This window comes from Apaloderma vittatum, unplaced genomic scaffold (genome assembly GCF_000703405.1).
Source record: "Apaloderma vittatum isolate BGI_N311 unplaced genomic scaffold, ASM70340v1 scaffold735, whole genome shotgun sequence".
Lineage (NCBI taxonomy): Eukaryota > Metazoa > Chordata > Aves > Trogoniformes > Trogonidae > Apaloderma > Apaloderma vittatum.
In genome coordinates, this window is record NW_009715271.1 from 113326 (window position 1) to 132913 (window position 19588).

Sequence of the window (19588 nt, forward strand, 5' to 3'; positions counted from 1 at the left end):
AAATGACGCGTGGGTTTAGAATTGCATTTCAGGGAAAAAAAATAACAGCAGCAAGTAAAGAGAAAAGGAAGTGTGAGGAAGCAGTGAAGGCTTACTTGTTTTGCTACCTTACCCGAGCGGAGCTGCTTGATTCGCCCGTTGCTAGTTGCTGTGTCGACGGGCAAGAAGTCCTTGAACCAGGAGATTTCAGGATCAGGGTTACCGCTGGCAGCACAGAGCATTGTGGCTGTGCGGGCCTTTTCCACCACCTTCAACTGCGGGCCCATGTCAATGGTTGGGAAGCCAGCTGGGAGGTGGTCTTCTGCAAGACAAAAAACCCACACAAGGTTAAAGAGAAATGTTTGGGCATCGCGATGGGATATGGTTGTAGTGACAGCAGTGCCACTGTACAGCATCTGTGCCTCTGCTGGAAAACAGCAGCCTGACTTCCCTACTGAGAAGGTTTTCAAGCCCTTAAAGCACATTAGGCTCCGTAATGAGCATTCATTACATCAACAGACGCTTCCACTAAATTTAACTCTGTTTAAATCAATTGCCTTGGGAAACGTCCATAATTTTCATTGATATGATTGTTGTTAATAATTCAGTAAAAGCAGGTATTTGCCTTTTTGTGGGAGCTTGAACTGAAAATAACAGACAAACACAAAGCCAAATAGTTTGAGGCATCTTGAAGAACAACAGCTAAACAGTAAACCCCTTCGAATGGTCTGGAGAGGCTCATTTTATCTTTTTTTTTTTTGACTAGGCACATTCTGTGACACTGGTAGGAGAGACTGTAAATCTCTTCCTTGTGCCCCCAAATCTGATTCAGAAGGCTTTTTAGAAACTAATGAACGTAAAGCTAATGAGCCACACTCTGCTCATGAGCCGCCTCGCCAGACTGTGCCATGGCAAGCTTCTGGTGCTCTTCCCAGGTTGCAGAGAGTAACAGAGGTGTGCGAGGAACGGCCAGTGCACGCTCTGGCACGTCGTACGGAACTACTATAAAACGAAGCACCCCCACAACTGCTAAAGCCATTCATATAGCAGGTAGGAAAATAGTTAATTGGGTTTGCTGCTGCAGAGTACAGGTAGGCTGGGTGGAATACATTAGGCAGCGTTCACCGATAAGCCAAGGCATGCTCCAACACCGTCATTCAATAGCAGCTGCAGAACTGAGCTCATTTACTCATTCTGTGGCAAGATGTACTGTACTCTGTTAAGCCTGAACTGCAATCAAAAGGACATACTTTCCTAGAAAAAAAGAACTTGAAGAACATTAATAAGCTTTTAAAGCACCAGAAACTCAATTATTTTCAGTATGTTTCTTTTTTTCCGCCTGTTTTAAGGGAACTTTAGCAAACCTTCAAAGAAGAAGGCAAATCCAATTCTACAAGCCTTCCAGCTCACTAGTGTTAAAACAAACAAGACCTCAGCATCTTCCCAAGTCTCAGAGGAGTCTGAACTTGCTGCAATCTGATTTTTCCTGCTATCACCACACATCTGGATCCATACCCCTCACTCCTGATAGGAAGGTACTAGCGATAGGCCACCTCAGGTGCTTCCTTGTACTGCCACACCTGCAGCACAAACACAGCCTGTGGTGGCTAATCCTACATATTTCTCCCTAAAATCTCAGGAGAATTCCCAAGATCTCTGACTTGTTTGCAAATCAAGACTCTGTAGCACAAGGCAACATCTGCTGCAAACAAAACAATGCCCTGCAATATAATTTTTCTGTTTAGGTGAGAGTAACTCTGAAGCATCCAAGATTTTCTAAAAGAAAAAAAAACAAACAAACCACCAGTTCCTGATGCTTATTAAAAGCGCAAACTGTATTTTGTCTGCCAGACCAGCCTCCCTAGAAACCTCTCTCATCATGAGCAAACATAAATGGAATTATTTTTTTTTTAAAGGAAAGGTACCATGAAAACTAGTTCTTTTTTAATTTACTCTCCATTGATTTTCAAAGACAAAAGGTACATAGAGCTTAACTGGAATGACACCAGAGCTAGCATTCAGTAACAAGCAACAGAAGCACTCAATACTGAACAACCACAATGCATAGTGCTACAGGGCTGGAAAGAAACAAAGGAAGGGTACACACAGAAGTACAGCATGGTATAGATTGAAAAGCAAAGGAAGATACATAGGAAAAGCAGGAAACAATGACATTCCCTTGGACTGACGCCAAGTTTGCCTAAAGTGTGGCACCTTCCTATTTACCGTATTGAAAGCAGATGTTTGCTCTGAGGAGGCTGAAATCCTGAGGTGATCTAATCTAATGACTATAATTACCATTGACAGTCTTTTCTAGTTTGTTCAGGATTTTACAAAGAATGCACTGAGCTAAGTAAGTACCACTCAGTTAACTTTGTCCAAAGTCTGTGTGGAGGCTTTACACGTAGCTAAAAGCAAATGTGGAACCAACATTTGTGCAAGAAATCTCTCGCCATCTGTAGCGATCTTTTGCCCACAGGAATGGCAGGGATCAGAAAAATGCTTCACAGTGTCTTATCCACAGGTATATGACCAGCTTGCTGCACTGGAGGTGACTGTTCAGTCAAAATTAGCAGCTTGCGATGAGCCACAGATGAGCAGAAATTACATGATCTAACCTTGACTTCACTGGGTACAACAGAGAGATGCTGAATATGAAGACCTGGCAGCAAAAGCTACCTCTGCCACATTGGAAAACTCAGAGCAAGCCTTTTCCAGGCTCCAAAGAGACGTTGCTCCCATACTATGCACCTCCTGCAAGCCCAAGCCATTACAGTGCCCAGGTGAGAAGGCTGGGCACTCAACACCTGGACAGAGGGCACAGCTGGCCACCACGTGATGACCCTCAGCCTCCAGACACCATGCCCAGCTGGAGACACACAGGGGCACCACCACCAAAACTCGAGCAAGCAGCACTGGCATGCCTACCTCTACAGAAAGGCACAGCAGCAAGGACTTTGATCCCTTGTCAATCAAACACAGAGGCAGCACTGGTGCTTAAGAGCAGTAGTGTGCTTCCAGCAGGCTGCAGTCCCAGGTCGCATCACCGCATGACGAGATACCGGGGGAAATCTGACTGTTGGTCTCTGACTGCACCTCAGACACCCAGAGGCTGGGCTTCACCTCCTATTAGTTCTGGAGTAGCCTCAGGGCACCTGTATTGCTGCCCAGGCCACAGTGTCTGGGGCTCAAGCTCAAGGGGAAGACGAGCACCTTCTCCAGAGGTGATCCAAGGTTATCAGGTGACTGTATCATCAGGAAACAGGGGACCTCAACTACTCCACATCCTCGCCTGGTACCATGTGGCTCTGGCAGCCCCCTTGAACCCTCCTGGAGAAGAGTGGCTGTAAAGAAAACCTGAGCTGGTCACACCACAGAGCCCAGCCCGGCACAAGCCCACACCTGCCCTGTCAGCAATGCTCCTGCAGAGATAATGGGGCTTCATTCCAGCCCGGCTTGGTGTTGCTGACTTCACTGGGACGGCGAGGGATGTCTCAGTGTTCAAACACTACAGGTGACGATAGGAGTTCAGAGCTGTTCTTGCCTTGCCTTCCCCTCCGGCAAAAATCTAATCTAGGTCTAATTACGAGGCTCAGTCATGCCTCGGCTCCTTTCAGCCCTCGCTAGCTGTACTAACTTGTCTGCACAAGGAGCTCGTCAGTACTAGCTATCCTCCTATTCATGCCAATACGAAGATGCCCTTTTTCTATAAAATGAGTTTGTCAGCACTTAGTCTTATTCAAGGATAGCTAGCGTGCTTTTAATACACATTAAAATAGGCTATGAAACTGCTTTCAAGCGCAGGCTATCTAAACCAGTTTTTCTTTCTGGGTTTCAGACACTTTCAGAAGGGGTGTATCTCAGGCATTAGGTTAAGAGCAAACAAAATCCAGGCACAAGCAGAAGTTTTTCTGGCATTGCAAGCTCTAGTTCCCTCCATGGACTATAGCAGCAGATGCAGGAATGACAGGAGAGCAGTAAGAGAAGAGAGAAGCAGGAGAAAAGGAAAAGGAAATAGTGAGATAGAAAAGCGAGCAGGTTTTGCAATTACAAACTGAAACGGAAAATCCATGACCAGGCTGGGGTCCTGCTAGCAGCAGTCACCAAGGAGCCAGGAATGTCCCTCTGGCATCTAGCATGACAGCATGTGCAGAGGATATCTCATGCTCACTTGACAGCTCCCTTTGCTAATCTCCTTTCTGAGGTGACAGAAATCTAACCCCCCTTCTCTTACAGCTCTTTTGTGCTACACGTTTCCCATCTTTAAGGGAAAAGCTAAGGTAAGAAACCTTTCCTACAGCCCCAAACCAGAGCTGAGACCTCCTTTAGAGCAGCTGCAATTACACAGCTTATTCTCCCGCTCCCCATAAAACTACCTTTCTTGAGGATGCTGCCCTGAGACATATAACCCTTGGAGCATCCTTATTTTCTGCATCACTCAAGTAATGATAAGGGAGATGGAGGCAATTGCAACTGAAGTCTTATGAGAAATACGGATCAGCCCCCCAGCATGGAGCAGTATGTGGATAACAGCTGCTTACAGAAAAGGCCTGCAGAGAAGTCTGTGGTGAGCACAGCTGTTGACGGGCTGAATGCTGCAGGATTACCCCCAGGATTTTGCTCAAAACTAGTAATATCTCAAAGAACAGAGAAGTTGGAGGGGTTGGATATCAGGTTGCTACTAGTACAAACCTCATACAGCATTCACGGGTCTTGTAGCCACACAGCTGTGTGCGGGTCATATAGTGACCTGTAAAACCTTCCCCCTACCACTGCAGATTTCCTCTGTGCCAGCGTAGGAAACGGTATTTTAGAAATCATAGTGCAAACTGTAACCACATTTATAGGAGTTATTTGTTATACTCCTCTTCCTATAAAAGCCAGGCCTGCTCAGTATCATGAGTCCAATTGTTCTGACTGCTGAGGGAGAGAAAAAAATGATACCAAATGTAATCTGGAAACAGCAAAAAGTAGCTTTTCTATATGTTACAGCTATAGCTGTAAGGTTAAATCTCGTACAGTCTATCAAAACCACGGCCCCACTGGATGGGGTGTTCTCAATTAATTTCAAGCGAGATATCGGGCCTTATCCCCATGCAGGGCTGGAAACAGCTTATCTGGGCCACTGGCTCCTGCCAGCCTGCGTCAGCCGAGGGACTTCCAGCCCAACATCAATTTTAGGGGCTTGGTAGGGATGATTAAAACACAAGGCTGCTTTGTTTTCAATTCTGCCAGCTATCTGAAGCCACTCAGGAGCATGCAGTGCTAGGGACAAGCCAGGAAATGGATTGAGGGCAGAGATCTCTCTGATAAACGTGTTTGCCTGTGGTCAGCACTGCACAGGAGCAGGAGACACGTATCAAGAGCTATTTCATATGTCCCCTACCCATCCTTTCTGGCAGACTGGGATCTCACCCAGTTCAAGTCACCAGGGCTGAACCATAAGAGGTAGCGGTTTGACGCAATACAACATAGGAGTAAACCTTGTCTACTGACGGACTTGTATTTGATGGATCAACGGAATTACTTTACAAATTTTACAAGCTTCCAAATCTCCCTTAGAGACACTGAAACGCATCAGCAAATGCAAAATTATCAGCTCAAGGAGGATAGCCTGGGTAGTCGGCAATATTAACTAATGAAAGATGCAAGCCAGTAAGATCCTAAGCACACCACAATCCAGGACATCTGTTTGCTGAATAAACAGCCCTAATTCCTTCAGCACAGGTTACACAGCGCGGCTATTCAATTACCGAAAGACAATCAAAAGCAGTCGAGCAATCCAGCTGCCCAGAACAACAGCATCGTTTTACATGATAAGAAAAGCCTGACACCGCTCTGTTCAGGTTCAGCCGAAGCTGCACAAAGAGTATTTTATCAGCCATTTTGAGGCGACGCTCTCTTCCTGCGTCAGCCTTCTAAGAGGGGCACCAAAAATACTATCCAAATTCGCCATCTTCAAAGGCTCCCCGGTGTCAGGCTACTGCCCATGCGGGGAGCGGCGGGACGAGGGGCGCGCTTGTGCGTGCTTGCTGCCGGAGCCAAGTCTCAGGCAGGCTAATGAATGCCCCCTCGGCACTGGCACTGCCTTGTAATCGCCCGAGGAAAAGGTGGGGCAGCGAAACCAACCTGTTTCAAAGGCAGCAAAGTCTTAATTACTGGGTTAGTGAGTATAAAACAGTTTCAGGCAGGCAGAAAATACAAACAGTCATCTATTGATGACAAGGCTTTTAATGACAAATCTGCCGGTTTTGTATGACATCACGCCAATGTGACACGCTGAAGCCGCCTCCTGAAAGTGGGGAGAAGGGCGCAGATGAATGGGTGGGTGTGGAAACAAGCTCCTGAAGGACTTCTCTGTGTCACGGTGTAACCACATGAATTACTGCATAAGAGCTTACAGTAAACAAAGTATTTGCTATCTCTTAGAAAGATCACAGCAGCAGCAGCAGCAAAACAATTCACAAAAGAAAGAATCTGAGTCAGTCGAAAACAAAGAAAGTACTGTGAGGAAAATTCAAGAAAATACGAGACTAGACAAGGCAGAAGAGGATAAACTGTCAGGCTGCCCCGGGGGCTCCCAGCGTGGGAGCTCATGGGACCTGCTCATTCCAGAGGTTATGAGTCCATAAACACCTGGCGTGCTACCCTTTGAGTGGCAGAAGGATGCTGCTAATGTTGTCCTTTCATAGCTGGACAGCAATTATCCCCATTTACAAGCCACCGATACCTCTCAGTAGCACAGCTGGCCATTCCCAAGCATCTGTTTATCTCAGAGGCGAGCAGAACAGCTTTGCAGAGAGGCAGGTGCTCCTCCAAAGAGCAAGACACGGCAGTGCCTCCCAACGGGCTCCGACGTGGATTCAGCCTGTGCTCCTGCCAAGTCCCAGGGCTGCTCCCAGGTGTGGGGGGATAAGGTTAACATCTGGTCACTGCTGCAACGTCATCTCCCCAGGGCTGAGCACCTTGCGTTTGCAGTGCACTGACACCCAGCGCTCACTCCCACCCAGGGTGCAACTGCAGCTCTCCAGACCTGAGAGGCCACTGTATCCCAGTGGGATGAAACACATTGCTTCTCTTAGCTCTTAAGAGATGCTGTTATCATTCAAACAACCTTGTCTTGGGCATCATTATGCCTCTCAATCTGCCCCAATGAAGTGGCCGGCACAAAAGCTGCCACAGATGCAGGGACAGCTCTGCATTACGAACTACATCCTCCTTTCCTTTGAGGGGCACTGCAGCATGCCACTACCAAAGCCCTCCAGGATATACCAGACATAGCCACACATCAGTCATAGCTACCTCTAAGCTTCTCACGGGGCAGCTAATCCAGCCTGTATTAAGGTTAGGACACAGAAAACAGCCTCAGCTTTAGAGGCACTGATGGAGGCAACAGCTATCAGCCTCCAGCATAGCTGTCCACTAAGCACAGCCCAAGGGTAGGAAGAAGAAAGGTCCCTCTGGAGAGAAAGGGTGCTTCTACCACCATGGTCTTGCACTCCTCTGATCCAGGGTCTTCATAAACACTGTAAGACCTGCTCAAATGAGTGAGTCTAGCCCCAGCTTCAGTAGTGAACTGGCAATTCCTTTCTCTCTCCTTCACAGAAAAGAGCTTGTGACCTGTGCTTGATGGACAACAACACAAAGATGATTAACAGCTGCCGAAGCTGACTCGGAGCGGACCAGAACTAAGTATTCAATCACAAACTTGGGCAAATTAAAGGTTTGCACCTACAACGCGTCGTTTCAGTTCTTGGTTTAGGGATCTCCATAAGTAATAACAACTTCTCCTCGTTACATGTTAGCTGTGGATCCTGCTGTCAGCTAGGAGACCTCAATCCATCCTGGAAGAAAACAATTATTTACACCTTTATCAGATTAGATTGCAACAGTCTGAGATGGTATTTACAAAATCTTTACTATCACATCCTTCAGTCACCCTGGCTGCCTCTTCTTGTTTTCCTTTCCGGCTTCCTTACAACGACAGTCACAATTGTAGTCTTGGTCTTGAAGTCAAGTTTTCCCAAGATTTAGGCTTAATATATCTAAAAGACCTAAAAACCTCAAGAATGGAGATTATAGAAGCTTATCTGCTCAGGTTAAACAAGCTCTGTGCTACAGGGCAGAGCCTCTCCAAGCTGATGACACAACCTCTTAAAGCAGTGGGAAGTGTTACATAAAGCCCCTTAAGAGGTGGGCACCACCCCAGACCTCCTCCTCTGAATCCAAGCCCACTATTCTGCCATGAATATAGAGCAGTGTCTGCAGACAACTCAAAGCCAGAGAGACATCAAAACAAGCACTTTACTGACAGACCAGAGAAACTAGTTAATGAAGCACTAACAAGGGCTTAGATTGTACGGCGCTGAAAGTCATTTAAGGGTTCACAGTATAACACAACAGAAACTACAGCAAGAAATGTCAGGAATGTAGGTGAGGAAGAGCTTACACACAAGTAAAACTTATCCTACCTGCAAGAGCCCTTGCTTGAGTAAGCGTCCCTTTTTTAACCCTTGTTTGGTGAGAAAAATATGCTTTTTTTATTTCTTCCCTCAGCATGTAAATTTAAGTAGGTAAAAATAGATTTTTGTGGGCCATACCCAACAGCTGGTATTTAAGCCTAGGCCCTTTCAACAACTATTACCAAAAAACCTCATCAGCTGGAAGTACGCATTAAAAAAAACTTAGAGAAGTTCTTTAAATACAATGAATTCAGAAAGGTTTTTGCAGCCAGCTATTAAGACTGTAGTAAAGGAACAGCAAAAGAAGACCATGCTGTGCTTTCAGGAAGGACTGTGCCATTTGTGGTACCAACTGTTGAATACAACTGCCTGTAGAACTGTTTCCAACCATTGTTTCCTTTTAATATTTTATACTCAGAAAGACAACATAGCTATTGCCACTACACGTTTCCTCATGACAGAATATATAAACATACTCCCACTAAAACACACCCAAAACTTCAATCTTTTCAGAGTAAAACATGGAAACAGCTCTTACTTGCATTCTACGCCATTTATTAATCCCCTGTAATTCCCATACTACTTCACCTGCACTGATGTGATACGCTATTAGCATAGAGATTTTCATTTTTAAGATGTGCAATCAATAATGCATTTCCATATGCCATTAAATCCAACGTGTGGTTAAATTAATGGAGCATTTGACTTTTGATCCATTTATGTTTGGTTGCAGCTCAGTGCAGGAAAAAATGCATGAGAACTGAGTTAATCTGACAGCAGAGCTCTCCCACGCTTTCCAACACTGAGTTTCAGATTAAAGTGAAGCATTCCTACTGCCACTCAGCTGGAATACTAAATCTGTTCATTTCCACTTCACAGGCCAGAACGCAAGATTTTCGGTCACTTAACTCCTACTGAAAGGGCTAGATCGTGCTAAAATCTGATTTCTATTTAGCTCCTGCAGCCTGTCTGCATCACTGCCAATCCAGTGGGGGAACATCACAGCCTGTCAAAGCAAAAGTGGCCTGCAACTTGCAGGCAAAAACTTTTAAGATTAGGAGTGGGACGATGTATGTTATGACAAAGTGCCCTGCTGAAAAAGTTTTTCCTGGCAATCGTTCCAACACAGGAAAGAAAAAGCATCACCTTTCCTTGCATTTAAGCTACTGAAAAAGGTATTCAGACAACACGCAGCAATGACTGCTGACTTTTAAAGGATAATCACTGTGATATTACTTGAGAGAGAAAAAGAACTCCTTCCCGTCTGTCTTTCACCCTCCCTAAAATCCCCAAACACAAACTCTTGAGAACATTGTAAATATTCTGGAAATACTAGCTTGGAAATTGAAACTTGAGATTCTACTGGGGAGGAGCTCGAGAGTCATTAGAGAAAGCACAAGGAATTCTTCTACTTCTGGCATTCACAACCAGCCAGTGCTTCAAAAGGAAAACAAAGATTCTCCCTGTCCCCAAAGAATGCCCTCCTGCAACACGTCCTTGCTCTCAGATCTCAAAGACTAAACTGAAACTTGAAGGCAACCTCCAAAAACTCCAAATTATGGGATGGAGTGGCTCCATGATGCCGTTAGAGTGTGAATCCCAAAGCTAGCAATCGAGGTGTGTGGGTGTGGGAAAGGAGGACAAACACACACCTTAGAAAAACAAGGCTCCTCTGCAGCAAACAAGCTAAAAAGCACAGCCCTGGTGCTCAGGAGTCTGCTCTCCTCCTGCCTGTATTGCCTCTTCCCTCATCCTACGCCTTTTTTCCAGCACCATCCACTGACAATAAAAATCTCATGCATGGGGCTCTGTCTGCCACTCCCTTAATTGTAGTTACTTCTGTTTTGAGCAAATGCTCAGAAATCATATCAAAATATTTTTAATAATTTAGCAAAACTAGTACATAGAACCAGTCCCAGTAAAGGCCAATACAGTAAAACACAAATTAGATTTCTAGTCCAAGGTTTTATTTCTTTATCATATTCTAAAAGAAAATAACCTTTAAGAAAATATTCACATACTGACATCACGTAACTCTTTTGAAGTTTCTCACGTACCTTTTCTCAGAAAAATTCTATTTTCAGATTACACAATAAATGTGAAGTTTCAATGCATAGAGGGTTTGCAGGCATAGAAATCACTTGAGAGTCCTAAGAAGGGCTTTCATTTAATCTGAACCCCGGACAGACCAGTGATATGTCAAATTGCTGCTTTCCATTCAGAAGTTTTAAAATACTCTGTGATAGAAAACATCTTGAGATACTGGGTAAATAACTTTATTTACTTGGAGGGGAAGTGACTTTTTAGGAAGGCGAAAAGCACAGCAAGACTTGACTGGAGTCAGAGACAGAAATACTCACTCACTATGAGTTTTATGCCTTGTATTAAGCCAACTCTTTGTAGAAGATCCACTAATTGCACTGGCTCCAACATCACTTTAGACGGAGACTCTGGTTACCTTAACAGTCTTTCAGACACCATGTGAAGCAGAAAGGCCCCCAGTGAAAGACCCACAGCAAGGCAATGGCTATATGCAAACACAAATAAGACATTGTTGCCAGACAAGTGATGGTTTTTAATGCTGGGATGATGTAATTGATCAGAGTTTAACAGAGGACATACTCTTCTTTTTACAGATAGCAAGTGTTGCAGAGGCTCAATATCCTATTTACCGCTTTGCCACAACACCCATCTTTTCAGAAAGATGTGCAATAAAAGTGCTGGCTGACAATTTCAGCCAAGGCTTTAAACAAATCCCCAGTGCAGGCCCTCATGAATTAAAGAGCACGCAATAGATAAAAGGAAAGCTGGCAGTGAAACCATGTCAAGGCCAAGTGGATAAAAAAAAAAAAAAAGGCACCTCTTGGCTCCTGCAGTACTCGTCTTCATATAAACCAAATGAAGGAGATCAGCTGAAATTCCTTTGCTGTTCAAGGAAAACGCATTCCCTAATATCAGACATATTTGCTGTTAGTCAAAAGTTCATTTTATCAGATAACCACTACGGAAATTGTCAGTCCCCTCACCCCTCTTCCCCGGCATGTGAGGACTGTTGCAGAGGTTGGTGGCACGGGACAACTGCTTCCCAGGTGAAAGATCATGTTTTTCCTTAAATACAGTCTCTACCTTTCCCCCAGAACATTACACCTACCACATACAGAACCAGAAACGGCAAGCTTCAGCTTCACTATGCTGGAAAATTAACTTAAGGAAAGATTTAAAGGGATTTTTACTCTCTTGAAAACAGGGTATAGCTTGTCTTGAAGTTCTAAAGACAATCTGCTATTTTTCCACTGCAAGGTAATTCCAGGTTTCTTTAGGAAAATCCCTGTACTAGCTCCATACTCTTGTGGTTGGGACGAGCAGTCTTCATAATAGCTGTTGAGTTTTTCTTATTTCTTTTTTAGATGAGAAATCACAGAAAAGGGAGGAAAAGTAGCCACTGTGGCCTTCCCAGGACCTTCTCATGCAACGAAATCAAGGTTCAAGATAAACAGAGTTGAGAACAGCAATGAGGGGACGTCACGCTCTTGCCACACGCGAGTTTTGTTTCACTGCTGACTGACCGGCAGGCGGCATTTGACAGACAGGGGTCAGAGCGGCGTGAGGTTGCGGGTCTCAGAAAACGATTACAGGGGAATTGAGTGCATTAATTGCTTTGTGTCCCTTGCTCTGAACTATCTTTCCTTCTGCCCCTCACGTACACAGGGCTACAAGTGTTCCTGCCAGCCTTGCTTTGGTATTTTGTCACAAGATACACACAGCCTGGTTTGCAAGAGGTTGTTCCTACAGGGCTCTCAAGGCCCATCTTTCCTTAAAACCCTCAGATGTTTAGAGAGCTTTGCAGAAAGGCTGATGTTACTGTGTTCTCCATTTCCCGGTGCCTGTAAAGAAACTGGCGCTGCTGCTGGACGTGTGCCCCCCACCCGACCCCACGGGTGCACGCAGGGGTGGCCGGCTGGCCACGGCCGAGCGGTCCCACGTACTTTCTCAGGCTGTGAACACGGAGGTGCCGCGTTCGGAGCCGGGCAGTCGCGGTACTCGCTTTCGCTGCTGCTGCCAACTCGGGAAACCGCTGCCGCCTCCGTCTTTAGCCCAGATCAGGTTAGACGAGATTTTCCGGTAGAGATAACAATTGTGCTATTTACATTTCATACACCTAAAGGGAAGACACCCTGGCTTTGCCGGAGCAGATGGCTCAGAAGGAAGTTCCAAGACTAAAAAGCACGTAAAAGCCACAGCAGCCTTTGTGACCTGCTCCAGCACGGCCCAAGCAGTGAGTTTGTCTGCACAGATTGCCCAAGCAGCTGACACGCACCGAGCTGCTCACTGCAAGGTGTCAGAAACGATAAAGCAATCGCGTGGTTTGATTTACTGCCAGGCAAACACCGGCTGGCAGTGACCACACACGGAGAGGTCAGGCAGCGCTGTCCTTTATTAGCATGTCAGCAATTACTGCGCTAACGCGCTCGTGGATTACACCCCCCAAGTTGGAAACGCGAGCATGCTTGGGTATAACTAATTGGAAATAGGCCCTGAATTCCTAATAACCAAAGTTATGGTCCCTGGGATTTATGCTAAATTAAAGACAATTAATTCTCCTCTCTTGATTATTACACACCTTAATAGCTCTGTCCTTGAGTCAGTTCCATCCTTGATGTGCAGAGCCCTTTAGCTCAGTCTCTAAAATTTGATGTGCATGAAGAACGGTTAATAAGAAAGTTCTGAATCAAACCCAAGTTACCGTATCAAAATCTCTCATGTTTTACAACAGTGAAAAAAACAATTGGATTCAAAGCCTACTTCAGATCCTAGATTATAAAAGCATTTGCTGCATAGCCTCTGCACTCTAGTCTTTAGAGGCCTCAAACAATTCCACGTTTCCCTTTAAGACGCTCTTTTAAAATATCACATGGCAGTATATACAGATAATCAGGATTGTTTTCATTAAATGATTTCAGTGAAGTTCACTGGCTTTATTTGATATACAAAAAGACTATTTAACCTTCTCCCAAGATACTCTACTGATGTAATTACAAGCAAGAGATGAGGCGCAGCTCTCCCAGCTGCAACCACTAGCAGGAAAGAAAACTTTCTGCTAAGCAGAGGCTGCTGTCGGTCTTTTGTAGAGGATGTAAGAGGCAGGTATTTCCTTGTAGATAAGAATACTGCAAATCTTTATTTCCCCAGCTCACTATACACTGCACAGGCCACTGGTGTCAGGACTATTCAATAAGAGTGAAAGTTAAAAGTGAATGTGTGTTTAAGGTAAAATAAGTGTTGGCACTCCTATCTTAGCCACCCCTCACACACGAAGTAAATGAGACCACGTGTCCCTTTTCAGAAGGTCAACAGCAAACTCTACCGATGCCCTGAAGACACAGCTGTGACTTCCAGAGCTGATGGGGGACAGAAGAGGACCCGCTTGCCAGGGATGGAAGAGGAATTAGCTGAATCTCAGCTGCTCACTTTACTGAGCTGACAACCAAGAAAGAATGCCGTGAGGAGACTCCCTGCTCAATGAGCCTCTGACGGTGGAGACAGTCACAGGGGCCTCAGACTCCTTGGGAAAACATCCTCTTTCCTGTCAGACAGGGGTTTTCAGCCCCATGACTGGCCTGAGGGAAGAAAAAGTAGTCCCTATCCTATCTGAGAAAAACAAAACAGTCCCAGTGTTCTCCAGACAGCGCTCAGTCTCCTCGTGACCAGCCCTGTGTCTCAGCAGCTGCAGGAAGATCTTAGGGGTTTCTCTAGGAGACAGAAATGGCAGAAAACCACACACCCAGGCAATCTGAGCTGCCTGTTCCTTACACACTGCAGACAAGGCTCTCCGGCAGACGGTCAGCTGTTGGGATTTTCACCACATCTTCCTCACAGCAGACCTGAGGCAGATCTCTGCAGAGCACATGCAGAGGAAATCATTCCCTGTGACAAAGTAGGAGGGCAATGTCCTAAATAAAGCCATTAATGTTGCCATGCAAGACCCAAAAATCTAAGTTTGTCTGTTGAGTCCTTGATCCAAGGCTAATATGACTCTCCAAAGAATTTCACTCCCCAGGTTTCTTTTCCTTGTCTCTTTCTGCTGAACTCTGCTCAGCGACATACCTGATTCCATGCCTTGAGACAGAAAGGTGCATCCTAAAAGAATGGAGATACTGGTAAGAGTTGGGCAGCGAAAATCTCTAAGGTAATGTGAGGCAGGGAAAGCAAAAATGCTTCCCTCAACTTGTGGGTCATGAACAACCACGGTCTGCTACAGCACAGCAGAACGTGCAAGCAGCAAGCAAACCAGCAAAATAAATGAAGCACGTGGAGACACAATATTTGCTTGGTACCATGAGATAACATTACATTGCATAGTCCATAGATCTTTTTCAGAGACATCAGGGAGCCCTTGGATTAAAACATGTGAGAAAGCCTAGTTTGGGAAATAAGGCCCTAATGTCCTGTGAAGCTGGGCTGCCACATGCACAAACTTTGGACCCAGACCTTGACACGCTGAGAACAAAGGCAAAAGGTTGATTCTCCCCATCAAACCACCTGCAAACAGAGTAACAGCATCATCTTACATTTACACTGAGAATAGAAATTAAATTAGCAAGTAGATTTTGATCATGAAGTGACCTTTAAAAATGACTGAGAGAAAAAAACATTAGACACTGTTATTTGCTCTGATACAGATCCATCCTGAAGGCAGCCTTGTGTTCAAAATATTATTGCTAATTTTATTTCATGTTTTCAAACCACTTTTAAGAATGTAAGATGACTCTTATTTTCTCGTTTTTTTCATGGACAAGCTTTGCTGTCTTCCTTTTTCATAGAAACACAAATTGGGAAAAGTACTGTAGCTGAACTTAAAAGAACTGGACAATTTTATGATGTTTAATAACATTTGTAGCTATAAAGGCTAAAACCACTAAGGGTAATGAAATCTCATGGTCTGGCGCTTCAGGTAGTCTCTTTCTCTTGTCCCACATATTGAACTGTGAAAACAGCTCATGTCAGTACGGGAAGAGGAAAACTCAAGTCTTCTTGGAGACACCCACAGGGGCTGGCTACAGCTCGAGGTCAGAGTCCCAGCTGGCCAGACCCTCGGCAAACTGCTGCACCCTGCAATCTCCTCCCGCTCAACTGTATTTATGATCACTGTCAACAATTACAGCATTACTAACAATTACAGCAATCGTCGCACAAATCTTTTATGAGTTTTCCAAATGAAAATGGGCTTTTCTTTCTTCCTGGCTTAAGCAGGGTTATGGAAAGACTGCCAAAAATTACACCTGGTTTATGGCTTCAACAGTCATATTTTCTTTCGGCGCTTTCATCATACCTTGCTGCTTCCTCACTTACATAAAACTGCAGAGATTATGCAGAATTCATGTCTGCCTTGTGACAAGTTCTTTTAAAGTCAATACCATTTGGAATCTGCTTTGACCTTGCATTTAGACAACGTTAATATCATGTACAACTCCATCCTGCACACAAACTCCCTTATCCATGTGTCAAGAAAGACAAGGGTTTTGACTGCTAATGTCTTCTCTTTGCACGCAATGCCAGACTTGTCTAAAGCCCAAATCAAGGCAGGTTTGCACTTGCAAAATTTAGTAACCTTTTACAGTAGCCACCTTCTTAAATAAAAAAAATAAAATAGCCCAAACATAGACACAGTGTAATCATTGAGCTGTAGACCACAAACCATTTGTTATTATCACCTCAAAGCCATTTCATCCTTGCCAAGGTTTCAGTCACTGGATGGCCCTCGGCCACTTAATTCTTTTACCTTTCACACTAGATGTCTTAAGCGGCTAAGCCTGAACCATCTACCATGTTACAAGGGATGCCAGAGAGAACAAGGTGGGAGTTGGGTTGTACTAGATAATTCAGCAGTTCTTTATGAAGCTCAGAACGCCACAGCATGGAAGATATTAAGCTCCAGCAATTTTCCACTTCCCATATACCCAGCTTCAATTTTTTATCGGCTGCACTTTTCTTCCACTGCCTCAATGCATCTAGTCCAAATCTCTTCACTCCACTGGCCCTGCATGTCTCTCCACAATCCAGTCTTGTTGGGAATGGTGACCTGGTCTACCTTTGCCAGACAATCAATCAGGAACACACTCCTGCTTCCAAAACAAACCTTGCCTCTTTCCAGCCATTCTCCCACTTTGGTAACACCATCTACAATAAAAACCAGCAGTAAGTAATGGAAATAAAGCGTAAAAAACTATGATCCGGTCCCAACCATCTATCTGTAAAATGCAGTATTCCTAAAACTGGCTGTCTCATTACAGTCTGTATTTTAGTCAACAAGAGACTGAAATCTCATGTACTACCACTATCTGAATTCTCAGGAAGAAAGTTTCCACATTGTGCACAAGAAGCAGGGAGATGTCCACAGGGATGTGGGGGGTCTCCTTCCCTTGAGCTGCTCAGCTGGCCCCACAGCCGTGGGGATTGAGAGCTGCCATATCCTTGTCTGCCAGTTTCGGAAGGGGATGGAGCTGTGCAGGAAAACACAATTTCTTAGAGCACCTGGAACTATGCAGGGGTGTAAAGAAAAGTACAAGCAGCCAGAGAGAAATTAATGATGTTTCAGGGTTTGGAGACATCCTGGGAACGTAGTGTCTGCTCTACAGCCCACAGGGGTCAAGCACGTCCCCGTGCATCTCTCAGCTGTGGTGAAAAAACCCTGCTGTTTCTAGTGTGGAGGAAAGAGATGGCAAACACTATTCCTGAGTGTTTCAAGCAGGTTGCAACAGGCTGTGGCTCTGGTGGGACAGGTTCGTCAGCACTGCCTGACCTGCCTTTGCTGACAGCTGCCCGCAGGCTGATCTCCTGAACAGGAGGAGGTCTGAGCAAGTGAGCTGGTCCCCTGCACGCCCCGGGGCTGAGGAGATCGAGCAAAGCCAACCAGTTGCAGCATGCCACGACAAGGAGGCTGCCGGCACTTTGTCTCACCTGGGTTTACATTAAAACTGGACCAAGTGGGCTGATGAGTTGAATGATGACCACGATTTGTCAAGCTGACCTGTGAAGCATGTCCCGTGCCCCCTTGCTGTGGTACAGAGGTGCTGGAGCCTCTCTTCGCAAGGAGCGTGCTGTAATCCTGCCTGCTGCTGCTTTGTGAAGAGCTTCTCATAAACTTGCCCATTTGCAAGCCGTATGCAGAACAAGGCATCGCTGCAAACTCATAATTAAATTCATTACTCCATACAATTTTAAGCCATTCTTCAAATAATTACAGTAATTTGATAAGCAGAAATCACATAAACCTGCTGCAGCTTTATCTCTCCCATTTGCCGTCTGAAGGAAAATGTGTGAGTAATAGTCGGATGATAACAGCCCGGGTTACGCAAGCAAAACAAAATTAATATGATCCTTACTCAAAAAAGAACTCTGAAATGAAACCGATGACACCTTAGGCAGCGTGGGGTGGGAGCGAGGGGAACGGCAACAGCCGAAGGGAGTGCAAGGGAGGCGACGCTGCCACGCTCCCCATGCCCGCTGCCGAGGCTGGATGCTCCTGGGAGCCCCAACCTGCAGCTACTGCCCCTCTCTCCCGGGAAAGTCACGTCAGGTAACCTTGGTAACTCCGAGGCCTGGCAAAGGCAGGGGATGCGGGAGGTGAAAAGCTTCCTGCAATATTCACGGGACCATGACAGAACATTCATTAGCGCTCTAATGTCAGGAGGAATCAGCAGCCCGGGCGGCCGCCCCACCTCACTCTGCTTCTCACCTTGTTTATGAGGTTCCTGACCTTTCCTGCTACGAAGCAGGCAAGTCGGCAAACGGCAGCTCGCAGCGCGCTGAGGCATGGGGAGGAAATAGCAATGAAAAACTCACACCTGCTGGCTTCCCCGGTGAGCTCGAACTCGCAAATTGAGAACCAGGGCATGAACCACACGCACCGTCCCTTGTGGGCCCTGGCTGTCCTTCGGGCTCGTCTGCTTCCCAGGCTGCCGAGGTGCCCTCAGGCAGATGCAAATCCCACCCTGGCACGAACGCCACAAACGCCAGGAGACCCACCACAATGGGGCCCCAAGGACTGTGTCAGCACTCTGCTTTGCAGCAGGGCTGGAGATAAAAATATATGTGAACTGGAGGCTATGAATATGTCGTGACTAGCACAGATCCCAACGCCTCAAGTGCCTTGTGTCCTGCTCGGTCCAAACCGTCACACACTCAGAGCCAGAGACGGCAGAAGTCCTCTCTGCATGGCCACAAACTCTCTGACCTCTACTGAACAACATTAGGTGACTAAAGAGTTAATAAATCCAGAAGAGTCGGGGATGAGTTTCTACAGACAAGGAAACAAGCACTATGCTAGGCTGAAATAGAAACATGGCCGGCTGCAAGATCAATAAGGAGAAGGCCAGAGCTGTGGTTACGCTGGTGTTTGGATTAAGAGCTTCATCGGGTTTCTGCAATCAGATCTGATGATCCCACCAAAGGAACAAAGGGAAGGCTCCAGGCCCTCATTTCACAGAGAGCGAACGAAGAGTCATCAGTTTTCTGAAAGTGACTTTATGCCTCGTTAAGACCTCTGAATTATATACAAGATGACTTCCAAGTAATGGAAAAATGAATCTGCAGACTGTACTTTTTTTTTCTTATTTTCTTTTCTTCCCTTAAGGATGTCTCTCCAACGAGCCTGAAACCAAACACTTGTTTAGGGGAGAAAAATTCCCATCGCTACAGGGAGATATTTCAAAATGAGCACTTCAGGTTTAAATGCAGCTGCACCTTTCACGCTCCTCTTCCCCTAGAGCTTAGAGCACCCTAGCCAAGAAAAGCTATTCAAGTCCTAAGCACCACACATAATAAGCAATTTATGAACTCAAGCAAGATTAGCTTTAAATACCACACTTTCCAGAGGAATCAGTCTCAATGTGGCAGGTTCACAGATATTTATTTTTTTTAAAAAATAAGATCTTACAATGAAAGAAATCTCACACACTTAATTTAGAAATAAAAAAGCGTAAGTTTGCTGAGTAAGCAAGCTCAATGCAACATAAAAAGGGGAGGAACAATACTGTGACAGAACTCCACGCATTCTTTTAGCACATATTTTACAAGCTGCTAAAATCAGAGTCAATTATCAGTGCACGAAAGTAAAAGAGAACACAGAGGCTGCACATCCTTCCAGT

At 45.4% G+C, this 19588-nt stretch overlaps 1 protein-coding gene across 1 annotated transcript in view; it reads right to left on the reverse strand.

Moving 5' to 3' along the window:
- The window catches only part of PTPRF (protein tyrosine phosphatase, receptor type, F), a gene marked incomplete at its 5' end in the record, with an annotated part of 196489 nt that overhangs the window by 107117 nt on the left and 69784 nt on the right, over nucleotides 1–19588 (reverse strand). Inside the window, 1 exon segment of the mRNA XM_009869044.1 lies at nucleotides 113–301. Coding sequence (XP_009867346.1) covers nucleotides 113–301 — 189 coding nt within the window.